At 52.7% G+C, this 12,115-nt stretch overlaps 1 protein-coding gene across 2 annotated transcripts in view; it reads right to left on the minus strand.

The window, feature by feature from the left end:
- Positions 1-6,365: 6,365 nt before the first annotated feature.
- The window catches only part of LOC104311419 (ATP-sensitive inward rectifier potassium channel 12), a 34,608-nt gene continuing 28,858 nt past the window's right edge, over positions 6,366-12,115 (minus strand). For both annotated transcript variants that reach the window (XM_069810362.1, XM_069810363.1), the window contains exon 2: positions 6,366-10,836. In XM_069810362.1, coding sequence (XP_069666463.1) covers positions 9,389-10,678 — 1,290 coding nt within the window. In that variant the 5' untranslated portion in view covers positions 10,679-10,836 and the 3' untranslated portion in view covers positions 6,366-9,388. The remainder of the gene's footprint in view (positions 10,837-12,115) is intronic.

A 12,115-nucleotide genomic window follows, 5' to 3' on the forward strand; every position in this document is an offset into this window, starting at 1 on the left:
GCACAGAGCAGGGTCTCAAGTTATTAATTACCTGGCCCAAACCCCACGGCTGCCCCGCCTGAGAAAAGCCATCACACCCAGCACGTCCTTCATATTAGAATCCTTTTTATTTAGCAAATCTCCAGAGCATTAAAATAAAACTCCCATAAAACAAGGGTCATCTTTGTGTTTACATTGAATTTGTAAACTGAGCAAAAGAGGAAGACTTCTACAGAGGTCAAAGGTCACCCAGAACATCCCTTTAAGAGAAATAAACATCAGTTTTCTGACCCGATCGCGAGCTTTGGTGCTGGTTGGCAGTCACCAGCAGAGCAGAGGGTACAGGAGGGAGGGAGGGAGTGATGGGGGGTGAAGGATGCGGGCGGGCTCTAGGCAGTCTGGTTCAGTCCTGCAATCACGCAAAATTGCTTTCTTGCTGCATCCAAGTCATGAAACACCAGGGGAAAAAAAAAAAACCAAAACCCTGTTTTAATGAACAGGGCTGGTTTTGAGTCCGTTTGCGAATGGCAGCGCAAAGGCTGCAGGAAGGTGAATGTGGAAAGGGCGAGCTGCGGCTCAGCACCTGCGGTGCCCGGTGGGTACCAGGGAGGAGAAAGCAGCTGCTGGCAGCGGGATGCAAAAGCTATTTCTCTCCAGCCACACACCGGGACGACGAGCGGGACCGTGCCCCTGCGGCTGCGGTGGCTGCGAGCGGGGTGCCCGATCCCTAGAAGCCTTTCCCCTGTCGGCTCCCGGGGGGCCTGGCAAAGCACTGCCAGAGCTGCCAGGCTTTATCTTTAGCTCTGTTCCCTCCCTCGCCCCCGCGCCCACCTCCTCGCCGCACACCGCATCCCCGGCCCCCACCAAAACACGCCGTTATATAAGCGCTCGCAGCAACCATCTGGGGCTGAGTCAGCCACGAACCCAAACGGACAGCAAGCCCACGAGGGAGGGATGCCAGCCCCCGGATAACAGGCTTTTGGGGTCACCCCCCCCAATGCCATCCCTGAGTGTCCAGCATCCCCACCCAGACCCTGCGCGGGTGCCGCAGCCCAGTGAGCAGGGAGCCTGGAAGAGGACAAGGAGAAACGTCCCAGCCTGGGGGACAGGCATAATGCTTGGGGTCATCAGGCAGTGCTGGCAAAGAGGGGAAGGCTTAATTACATGCTAATGAGGTATTGCCAAAATAAGTGTGCCAGCTGCAGGGGAAGAGGAGGGGAAGCATCGACTGGCTGGGCAAGGGGTGTTGATCTGCCAGCTCGGACATGTCTCCTTTTCCCTCTCCATCCACAACCCTGATATCCCATCAGAAAGCCTTCTGCGCATCTTCCCTTAAAGCAGTACCACCGTGCCCAGTTTGACTCCAAATTTATTCATTTGCGGTTTTTTTTCCCCAAAGCCTTGGGTCAGGACGGGGGTCTCCTTTACCTCCTTTAAATCACCGTTTTTCTCCAGGAGCAGCATTGTGGCAAGCGTTTGTGACCTGAACTTTGCGGCGTTGTGCTGATTCACGACGGCTTGTCACCGAAACTGCCTAAAACTGACAGAAAAAGGGACGCTGACTCATGTGTTTGCCTTCCCCAAGCGGGGAGAAATGTGAAAGGTGAACAAAGTACTTAATGGGTGATAATTACATTCAGTGCTGAAAAATTCAATCCATATTAATAAGCCGGCATGGTATTACTAATAGAGGCCTTTTACAATTAAGAAAAAAAGAGTATTTAAGGTTTTTAACCTTGACAGTGACCTTTTAACAACAAGTGTAAGGAAACCCCTAATTTTGTCCCACTCACACTTATAAATTTGTGTTAAGGAGAAACTCCAGCTGCCACGTTCCCGGTCTCCCTGCAGGATGCTGGGGGCTGGTTCCCTGGTAGTATCCCGTTCTACAGCGGGATGAAACCCGGCGTGGGATGGGGTGGGATGTGGCACGAGAAGCTGGAGAGCTGGCCCCTCAGTCGGAGAGCTCTTGGTGTTGCTGTTCAGGGCAGGCAGGTGGGGAGAAAGGAGTCAGAGAGGGTCCACCTTAATGCAGGATGAAAAAGCAAATTACCAGCAGGAGAGCAGAGATGCTGCTCTGTTACTATGGTTACCCCCAGAGACAACCAAGCATCCCTGGGTATCGCCCTGCGGTACCCGAGCTGCTCCCGGCCACGCAGAATGATGCTGGGGCAACTCAGGTAGACAAGGGAACAAATCTGGAGGGGTTTGTAGGGGCTGAGCTTCTTGAAACAGCCAGGAGAGAGGGTGCATCCAGGCTGGGTGGAGGAGCAGCATCTCCTGGGGGGCCAGGGCAAAGTTCTTGCCTCTCCCCCTCTGAGATATGGTGCATCGCCTTAGCACGGCTGGGGAAAATTCATTAGGAAACGCCAAGGATTTGGTTCAGAGAATTTCTGCCTGGCACTGATCCGCACCAGTTCAGGAGTTGGACCAATGTGGTGCCCTCCCTGCGTGGCATCATGTTTTTGGGCAGCGAAACACAGCAAGTCCTGCCCTGGGGATGGGCAGCAGAGCGTGCAAAACCCATGTCAGCTCCGTCCTGGTGGGAACCCAGAGCTCACAGCCCTTCTGCCCACTCTCTGCCTGATCAAGAGGGACTGGCCCACCCAGATTTTGGTGGTGGTGCGTCTGAGCCAAACCCATCCAAGCCGATGAAAAGATAGCCTGCTTTTTGGGAGACCAGAAACCTCTGCAAGGGCACAGAGAGATGCCCCAGTCCCCTGAAGCCAAAGGTAAAGAGGCAGGAGGGCAGTCAGCGAGGGCTGGTGTAATGCTGAGTTTAGAGAGGGTTTTAGCATTTAAAGACATTTTGAGTATTAAAAGTGGAGGTTACCAGCTAAGAAACAGCCCCAGCCACAGTCCATTGGCTAGCATCCCTGCCAAAAACACCCTGGCCATGCCTGCGAGGGGTAAGCAAGGTCCTTCCCCGTGGAGGCAGCCACTGCCTTCCCATCTCCGCTGCTCCTGGTCACGACAACAGCCCGTTGGTTTAGCTCTAACCGCCAAAGACAAGGATGGTCGGAGTGGAAATAAAGCAAGGACCAAACGTCCTGGTAGCACATTTCCCATGGTGCCAGCGTCAGCTCAGCTCCCTGGGGATTTCTGCTACAAGCAGCCACTGAGGGAGGAATTCTGGAGGCAGTGGAAATCGTCCCTGGGGAGCTGCCGGCTCCTGAATCATTAAATGCTTCCACAAATGAAGCGATGGGTTTTGTAGTGCAAACTGCTGCGCGAGGAGTCACTGCTGCAAGGTAAAGCAAATCCTGAGAGAGGAGGCACAAGAGCTTTGGGAAGCTGCTGGGTACTTGTCCCCAAGAGAGATGCTGGCAGGTCTCTGCAAGATCATCCCCTGCGCCCTCCCTGGCATTTTCCTTTCTGAGATCCAGCCCATGTTCTGGAGGAGAGCGGGGAGGTTTTTCCCATCTCACCTCTTGCCTGCCTGTAACAGGCCATTACCTCCCCCAATAACCCCAGCTCCTCTCCTCAGCAAGAGAAAAGCTTCCAGAAAAGCATCTGGTCCACATTTAAAGGCATTGAGATAGATATTGGTAGCTTGTTCTAATAGCTAATCATTATTAAAAGATTGCCCCTTATTTCCAAGATAGATTTGTCTGGCTTTGCCTTCCAGGAAGAGGTGGTTATTATGCCTTTCCCTGGTATGTTATGTTACCTCTTTGTACCAGTGTATTTTCCCTGTCATAAATGCTGTAATCAAGTCACCTCTCAGTCTCCCCTTTGATAAATTAAACAGGCTGTGCTCTTAAATCATGCTTAGCCCCAGCCCTATCTTTGGTGATTAGAGTGAGTGACTGGCAGTGATTTTTTTTTTTAATGGGTAAAAAACTCCCTTATGAGGGAAGGGATGGAGCTGATGGGACCCAACCGACTGTCATCAGTGGGTGGAAGCTATCGGTCATTAGTCGCCCTACCCGGATTCAGACCCGTGACCAGCCTGCAAAATGATGATGAATAATTTCTCCAAGTTATCTTGGTACACGAGCCCCCTTCCCTGCAGCAGTCAGGTGCAAAAGCCAGGAGGAAAATCCAGGATGGCGAATCCAGGGGCTCCGTGTCCACCAGGCCATTATTCTCTCCGTAAATAGCATCCCACGCACTTGCTCTGCTTTCCTTCAGCCGTGACATACCATTAAAGACATTTAAACTGTCACTTGGCCGCGGCATGGTGTCCCCTGAGGTCCCTGGAGGAAGCAATGCCCATAGGAAATAGCTCCTCATGGAGCCCAAGGGCGACAAAGGTCACTCTGGGAAGATTTGTTGGGTCAGTCTTGGATGACTAGGCTCTTTCTGCCTGGGTTCCAGACACGTTTTCCTATCTCCGGACTCCCCGCATGACTGAGCCGCTGCGATCCGGTCCCCTGGCAAAAGCCCATCAGCGCAGCAGAGCAAATGGTACCCACACACGGGGCTGTGCGGGAAGCGGGGGACACTGCAGAGCCCCCCATCCCGCTGAGCAACCCTGCAGCCCCTTCCCTGGCAGACAGGAAAAATTATCCTCTCCTGCAGGATAACAAGAAAAACTCAGATGTGGGGTTTCTGCTCCTACCTAGAGGCAGCAGGATGGACGTTTGCTAAAAAAGCTCCTAAAAAAACCCCTGTGTTTCTCCTGCTGGCTCCCCCAGTCTTGCTCAAAGTTTGCTGCACATATATATTATATGTGTGACAACTGACAGACTCGAAACCATGTTTGAATTTTGCTACAGGCAGACACTTCCCTATGATCTTTAAAATATACAGCATGACGCGAGATATTTTAAATAGATCAAAATACATTTATTACATATTTATATTATTTTCTCTAGTCTATTTATATCTTTTGGAGACTCTTATATATAATATATATAATATATTTAAAATAACATAAAATTGGCCAGTTTTGTCATCTGAAATACATTTTACAAATATATATATACATTGTCACATATATCTCAAATATATGTGCAATGAGACAGAGAAACACCGGAGGTGGAAAAGGTACAGATACTTTCATTGCATCCATCAGCTTCTCTATCACTGCACGTCAGCATCGCCCCAGCGAACGGACTTGGCGTTTTACCCCTGGGAAACCAGTGCTCCCAGTTGCCAGCCTGCCCATGTGAACTGGTGCTGGGTCTCAGTCCCCAAACCACATGGGGCCAAGCCTGGGGGAGCACCGGGGTGTGTTTTTTTGGGGGGGAATGGGTGAAAGATGATGCCCCTGGGAGGGGCCAGCAGGACAGATGTGCACAGCTGGCGGGCACCGGGGCTCAGCGAGGTGATGGGTGGCATCGGGTCGGGCACCATCCCACGTCCCCTCCCTGCTCATAACGCGGCCGGATCCTGCCCTGCGCCAACCCCCCCCATGGCAGCATTCCTGAATTGGGGGTGGTGGGAGAGCAGGATCCAGCCGGAGCGCCAGACCCGGCAGCCACACACTTGTTTTGGTGTGCAAGAAATGGGGGGGGGACACACACGCACACAGGGGACTCTTTTGGTTGTCAGCACGAGAGGAAAGGAAAGAGCAGGAGGGTTTAAAAATAAAAGTATTTGTTCTGCCTTATTAAAGATAGAAAAGGTGGCTCTGAATTCATCTCCTACAAAAGGTTTGAAGGTCAAGCAGGCACCGAATCGCAAAAGGTTAAGCGCTAAGTGATTGTCCCAGCCCTAAAAGACTAAGTGCACTAAATTCGGTTATGAGAAGCTAAGGCTCGTCCCGACGGCTCCCAGCCCGGGGAACCCACCGCCCGGCCGAGCGGGGCCACCGCGCGTCTGTCGGGGCCGCAGGATGCTCTTCCCAGCCGGTGGTTTTGGGGTGCAGGGCTGCGGCCGCTTTCTGCTCTCACCCGTGAATCTTTTTGGGGTGAAGCCGAGTGGGAGCAGCAGCGGGTCCGGCCCCCGGTCCCCAGCCGGGGTGGCTGCTGCTGCCGGAGGCTGCCCTGAGCCCCGGCCGAGGGCAATCCCTACGGGATGCTGGCCAAGAAGATTAGCGGCTCTTTCCTTTCTCGGACTTTTGCCATCCTCCAAAGATCAAGTGTAATGCCGGAGTTAACTCCATGGATGGAGCGGCTTCGGCTCGGAGGAAATGGCCGGCAGCTGTTTTGGGGGGGAACGTGTCCCCTCGCACGGCTCTGAGCCCCTTCCCGACGGGATCTCGCTCCATCCCTGCTGTGATCGACACCAAAACTCACATCCCGAGAGCATCCCTGTGCCTTTCCAGCCTCTCCGGGGAACCTGAGTGCCAAACAAACACCACTTTTTTGGGTTTTTTCACCTTTTTTTTCTTTTTCCCCCCCTTTTCTTTGATAATTCATGTGATTAAAACTACTCTTGGGCAGCCTTCCCAATGCTCCCTGATGGTAGGAAAAAAGACCAGTAGCTCAGAGCACTCACACGTAGGCAAAAATAATATTTATACACTTTGTACCGGCGTGGTCCATGGCCAGGACGAGGACTATATGATGTATATATATGACAACTCGCCAGAGCTAGATCCTCACTAGCGGGGTTTGGGGAAGGGGGTGCGTGAACGGGGGCCGGGGAGGGTCCAAACCCCCCCTCTCTGTGCCGGCCGCGGGCGCTCCCCAGCCCAGTTCACATCCTCCTACACAGCAGTTTAAAAATACATCTGTATATATTATTCTATTCTCCCAGGTAACACTGTACAATCATAGAAGTTTCTTTAAAAGCAATAATTTACTTAAAGACATCTCTATTTCTCTTTCATTTTTATACAAATATTTACTGTGATATATATATATATTTATAAAGAAATTAACCCTCTGAGAACCCTACAGCAGCAAGATGTGCACCTTTTTTTTATAATTATTATTTATTCAAAAGAACCTAAACGACTTAAAAGCATTTTTTTAAAAAAATAAATAAGTAGTGCACGCACAAAATCTCTCTACCCCCCATTCATCCTTCCCACCCTCCCCCCCAGATGCTATGGGGCAAAAAGCGAGTGGCAAAACCATCTCCCCCCCGGGAGCAAAGGGACTGGCGATGGGATGGCATCCGTGTTCACCGCCTTAGAAACACAAATGTCGTGGCCAGAGCTCGATGTCACATCCCTATGTGTCCCTGCTTTTGGGGCCAGCCCGTTTGGGGCACTTGGTGCCAAAACGGCTGGCCCCCTCCCGGCGCTGCCCCCCGGGGCTCTTTTCTCCCAGTGGCTGGTTTTTAGAGGAAGCCAAAATTAGAGCAGCCCCTTGGTGGGCAGCATGGCATGGCGGTGATGGATGCTGGTGGGAACAAGGTGGGAAGAAACTCTGCGGGGATGAAGTCCCGGTCCCCATCCCGTGGCCGGCCGGTGAGACGTGATGCTCGGAGGCACAGGGCAGTGGGGGGGGCACCGGGGCAGCTGCTCCCCAGAGCCCTTTGCAAGAAGGAGATGGGGACACAGGACAAATTCTGCCTCTGCCACTGATGTTTGGACATGCAAGTTGTAACCCCGGGACACGGCTTCCCTGATGTGGGTGGGGAGGGGGGAGAAAAGCACCGGGAGCCTGTCAGCCGAAACAGTGTCGGGGATCCCACTTTCAACCCCTTCTCCCTGAGGCCAGGTGCTGCCGAGGCTCCTCTCCCAGGGTTGGGTGTGGGATGCCTGTGGGTACCGAAGCCTTTCCCACGGCCACGGGGAACAGGGAGCCAAATTTTGGTTCCCAGAGCACCAATGAGCAGCACAGCCGGGATGAAGGGACCCGCAAGCCGTGTCTTCCTGGCTCCTTCCCTCTGTGCAAAGGCAGGGAGCAGGGCAGGAGCAAAGGCTTCCCACGCACGGGGTGGTTTGCTTCGTGCCGTAGCAAAAGCTAAACCAGCGTGCCATCAAGGGCAGCCTAAAACGCAGCGGACGGTGGGATGCGGGCGCTTTCATGGGGGCAGAGCAAAGGGGATGTCACGCCGGTGGGGGGGATGCAAGCGGGGTGCCGTGGAGGAGGGCTGGGGCAAGGAATGAGTTTGCATCTCTAAGGCACAATACACCTTGAGGCCGGGACGTGGGGACGGGTTGAAGCACAAGACGGGGTGGTTTTCTCAACTGGCATCTGTTGTTTTCGGAAAAGCATCTGCCTCTGAAGCAGGACTCTCCGGTGAACGGGGAATTCATAAATCCCAGCTTGGCACAGAGGCAGCTCCTGTGCTAGAAGAAGTGCAACCCAACGAGATGACTTTCACATTGATTTCCACATTTGAAATGATTTTTCAAAGCGAGAAAATACCAAATTGGTTGGAAAAGTGAGAAAATACCCAAATTTGAGAGCTTTCCACTCTCCTTTTTGTGCTTTTCACTATTTTGTCCCAGTTTTGGTGAAACTTATGAATTCCCCATCGGAGATGTTGGGGGAGACCCAGCACTTCAGCAGCTGATGCCCCAGACCCCATTTCTACCCTGAAGATCAATATTTCCAGAAATTGGCTAATTACTGTGTTTACAATGCTTCTTTCTATCACAATCTGGCTTTTCCTTATTAGCTACTTTGCCAGTAATTACGCTACTTGGTTTCACTGCCACGGACCTCCAGCCACTTACATCTGTTTTCTGCCTATGAAGCCATGCCAGTGGAAAAAAAAAAAAACCCACCCCCAAACTGGATGCAGTCTTGTCTTCTAGCTCTTGCATCTGCCCAGCAAGTCACCCCCTCAAAGGACGCCGGTGGCTTATTCATTCCCTTGTTCACTTTTAAAAAATACTGAATCACTTCTTTCAGATTTAATATTATTATTATTATTATTATTGTTATTATTGTTATTATTATTATTATTATTATTTTGGTAAACAGTCTCCCAAACGGTACGGTGAAAAAATTAAAAACCCTCTCACCTCCCTCCCCCCCGCTTTTTCCCAAATTAAAAAGAAGTACGTTAATGTTGCATGTTATTTCAAGTGTTGTTCTTGTGCAACTGACCCAGACCACCTGCCGGAAGGAGCAATTTTTTTTGTTGTTGCTGCTCAGTTAAAAAGAAAAGGAAAAAAAAAAAAAGAAAGAGAGAGAGAGAAAGATTTGTTTCCTGATACTTCCTCTTTTTGGATCTCGCAGTGCTCGGCTCCAAGAAAACGCTGGCGTTTTCCCCACGGGGAGAGCAAAGCCCTGCGGGGCCGCACGGGGCGAGCGCCTGCCTGCGCCCCACGGACCCTCCTCTCTACATCCGTCTGTCTGTCCGTCCGTCCGTCCCCCAAGAGCCGGTGGCCCCGCCGCAGGTGCCGGGCACGGAAGGTGCGCCGTGGCCTGCCACCGTCCCCTCCTGCAGACCGCTCAGTGGTTATTGCGATGAAACTGAAAACTATGAACGATACTAATTTCTCAAGCATTCCTATGGCACTTGCATTGTTCTGCATAATTTGAGCGGGTTGTAGGGGAAGAGATTAGAGGAGGAAAAAAAATACCCTCGGAAAAGTCAGTGGAAGGACCAAGCGTCATATTTCCGACTCCCTCCTGTACGACCGCTGATCCAACGCTATTGTGGCTTGAAGCCTATCGAACTCGTGCCTGTTGTCCGGGCTCAGGTCCTCCAAACCCCGGCTGTCATCATCTTCCTCTTCCTCATCGCGGCTCATAAAGGCCAGCTCATTCTCGTAGCAGAAGGAGTTAGTACTGGGCAGCAGAAATTTGTTCTCCACCAAGTCCTTGGCGCTGCAGCGGGGGGTGGACGGGACCTCGTAGGTTTTGTGGAAGTGGGAATAGTCTACTTTGTACTGGTTTTTCTCCTCGAACAAGACAGGCTCGAAGCGGTGGCCCCAGAGGATCTCGCTGGCCAGGTAGGAGCTCCGAGCTTGCGTTGTCATAGCAGTGGCTTCTACCATGCCTTCCAGGATGACCACAATCTCAAAGTCGTCTGTCTCCAAGTCCTGGCGACTGATCCCGAACAAGGGGCTGTCTTCGTTGATCTCGTGAAGAATGGTGATGGGGGACACCAAGAAGATACGGTCCAAGCCTTTATCAAACCCCACGTCGATGTCTATTTGGTCGAGAGGTATGTACTCCCCTTCTTCTGTGATCCTGGGCTTAATTAGCTGAGCTCGTACGTGGGCTTCTACTATGTGGCTTTTCCGGAGGTTCCCAACTCTCCACATCAGGCAGAGTTTTCCATCTCTCATTGCCACTACTGCATTATGGCTGAAAAGTAATGTCTGGGCCCGTTTTTTGGGCCTGGCCATCTTTGCCATTATTGCACCAATCATGAAAGAGTCAATTATACACCCCACGATGGACTGAACCACCACCATGAAGACTGCGAGCGGGCACTCCTCCGTCACGCAGCGGAAGCCGTAACCAATAGTCGTTTGGGTCTCAATGGAGAAAAGAAAAGCAGCCACAAAGCCATTGACCTGCAGAACGCAAGGCTTGAAGGTATCGTCTCCACCCGGGTTTTCTAGATCTCCGTGAATGAGTGCAATTAGCCAGAAAATCAGCCCAAACAATAACCAGGACACCAGAAATGCCAGGGAAAAGAGCAAGAGCATATACCTCCAGCGGATGTCAACGCACGTGGTGAACATGTCTGCAATGTACCTCTGCGGCTTGTCATCCATGTTGGTGAACTCCACGTTGCACTGACCGTTCTTCTTTACAAACCTGTTCCTGCATTTCCTCCTGGTGTGGATCTTCCCATTGCCAAAGCCGTTGATACCTGGCATGGTGGTCAACCTCAGCCCGTCTTCCTCGGAGGACACGATGCTGTAAGGGTTGACTCTGCCTGCAGTCATCCCTGAGCCAAGCCCACAGTGAAGGTGAAGGGTCTTGCGACTCCTGATGTCCCCCTGGCCCACCCCTGCCCACCCCCCAAATTCTGTTGCGGTGGAAGAGAAGTCCCAAGCTTCCACGTCTTGGTTGCCACGTCACCACGTGGATCCCGTGAGAGGCTCTGCAATGAGAAAACAAAGACACAGCCGTTACCTCTCACGGCAAAAGGACCCAAGGGGGTGTTTGGCCATGGATCTGATGACGAAGGTGGCTGCATGTTGAGCGAGGACCACCCCAACTTCCCTTACTCTCACTCTTATGGCTAGGCTGCTCCCAAAAACCACACACGAAGAAGGAAGAAGGTCTTAGAGTTTATTCTTTCACACTACAAAGCGAGTCAGCAAACCTTGCTGGGGAGACGTGGCATTTGTGGGACCCTCAACGACACCAGCAGATGCAAAACCTCGGGTAGCACTGGAGTCTCCCCCCCTTTGCTTTTCTCATGAGCTCTGCTGTCAGAGCAGGGTCAGGCTGCTGGAGAGGAAAGCAGAGAGGCCAAGCCGCTCTCCTTAGCGCAGAGATATTAATAAAGGTACGCCTGAAAGCGGCTCCATCAGTTCACATTGCCCATGCCAGATGGACCGCTGCCCAGCACATCGCAGCAGTACTCGCTCGACCTCCTGAGCACCAGCTCTTCTGGGGTCGAGGGAAACCACAGGAAAATGTGGATTTAACCTCCGTCCCCTAGCCTGGGGATGGGAGAGGACATGGCCAATGTGCAGCCGGTTGGAGAAGGCCCAGAGAAGGCACTTGCTCAGGGCAGATGTCCTGAGGAGCAACTTTCCCAACGCATCCATTGGGACATGGAGCCATCTACGGTCACAGATGGGTTTTGCTGGCCAAGTCTTATAAAGGGACAACTGCCGCTGGGGAACAGGGAGCTGTTTTGATCCCTTCTGGAGGGTTCAGCTGCAGGGCCAGGGACCTACGCTCAGCTTTGCCTGGGAGAGAGGTGGTATGGACGTGGGAGAGGTGGTCCAAGCCGGGTGGACTCCCTGGTGCAGGTGAGCCCATGGTGGGGGAACCCAGCGGCACCCTGCCAGGCTGCTGGCCCCCCCCAACCCCTCTGCGATGCGGCACGTGGGGCCGCATCAGGCAGCGGATGGGTTGTGGAGAAGCCACATGGCACGTCCCGAGCACCCCAAAGTGGTGGCACCGCAGGAGTGCTCCTCAAACCACTCCCTGTCGCAGCTCATCCTATTATTTAGCGACACGGGATGTGTCACTGGGGATGAAACCACTTTGCTGGCGGTGGGACACGCACGGGGCAGCAACGTGGTGGGGGAGTGGGTGCAAAGCCCCCCGCGACACCCTGTCCCCCCAGCGCAGAGGTGCCCGGCTCATGCCTAGAGGCACAGGCGAATCCGCCGGGCTGTACGTGCTGTGTCGGATCCGCTGGC

The sequence above is a fragment of the Haliaeetus albicilla genome, chromosome 22, assembly GCF_947461875.1.
Source record: "Haliaeetus albicilla chromosome 22, bHalAlb1.1, whole genome shotgun sequence".
NCBI lineage: Eukaryota > Metazoa > Chordata > Aves > Accipitriformes > Accipitridae > Haliaeetus > Haliaeetus albicilla.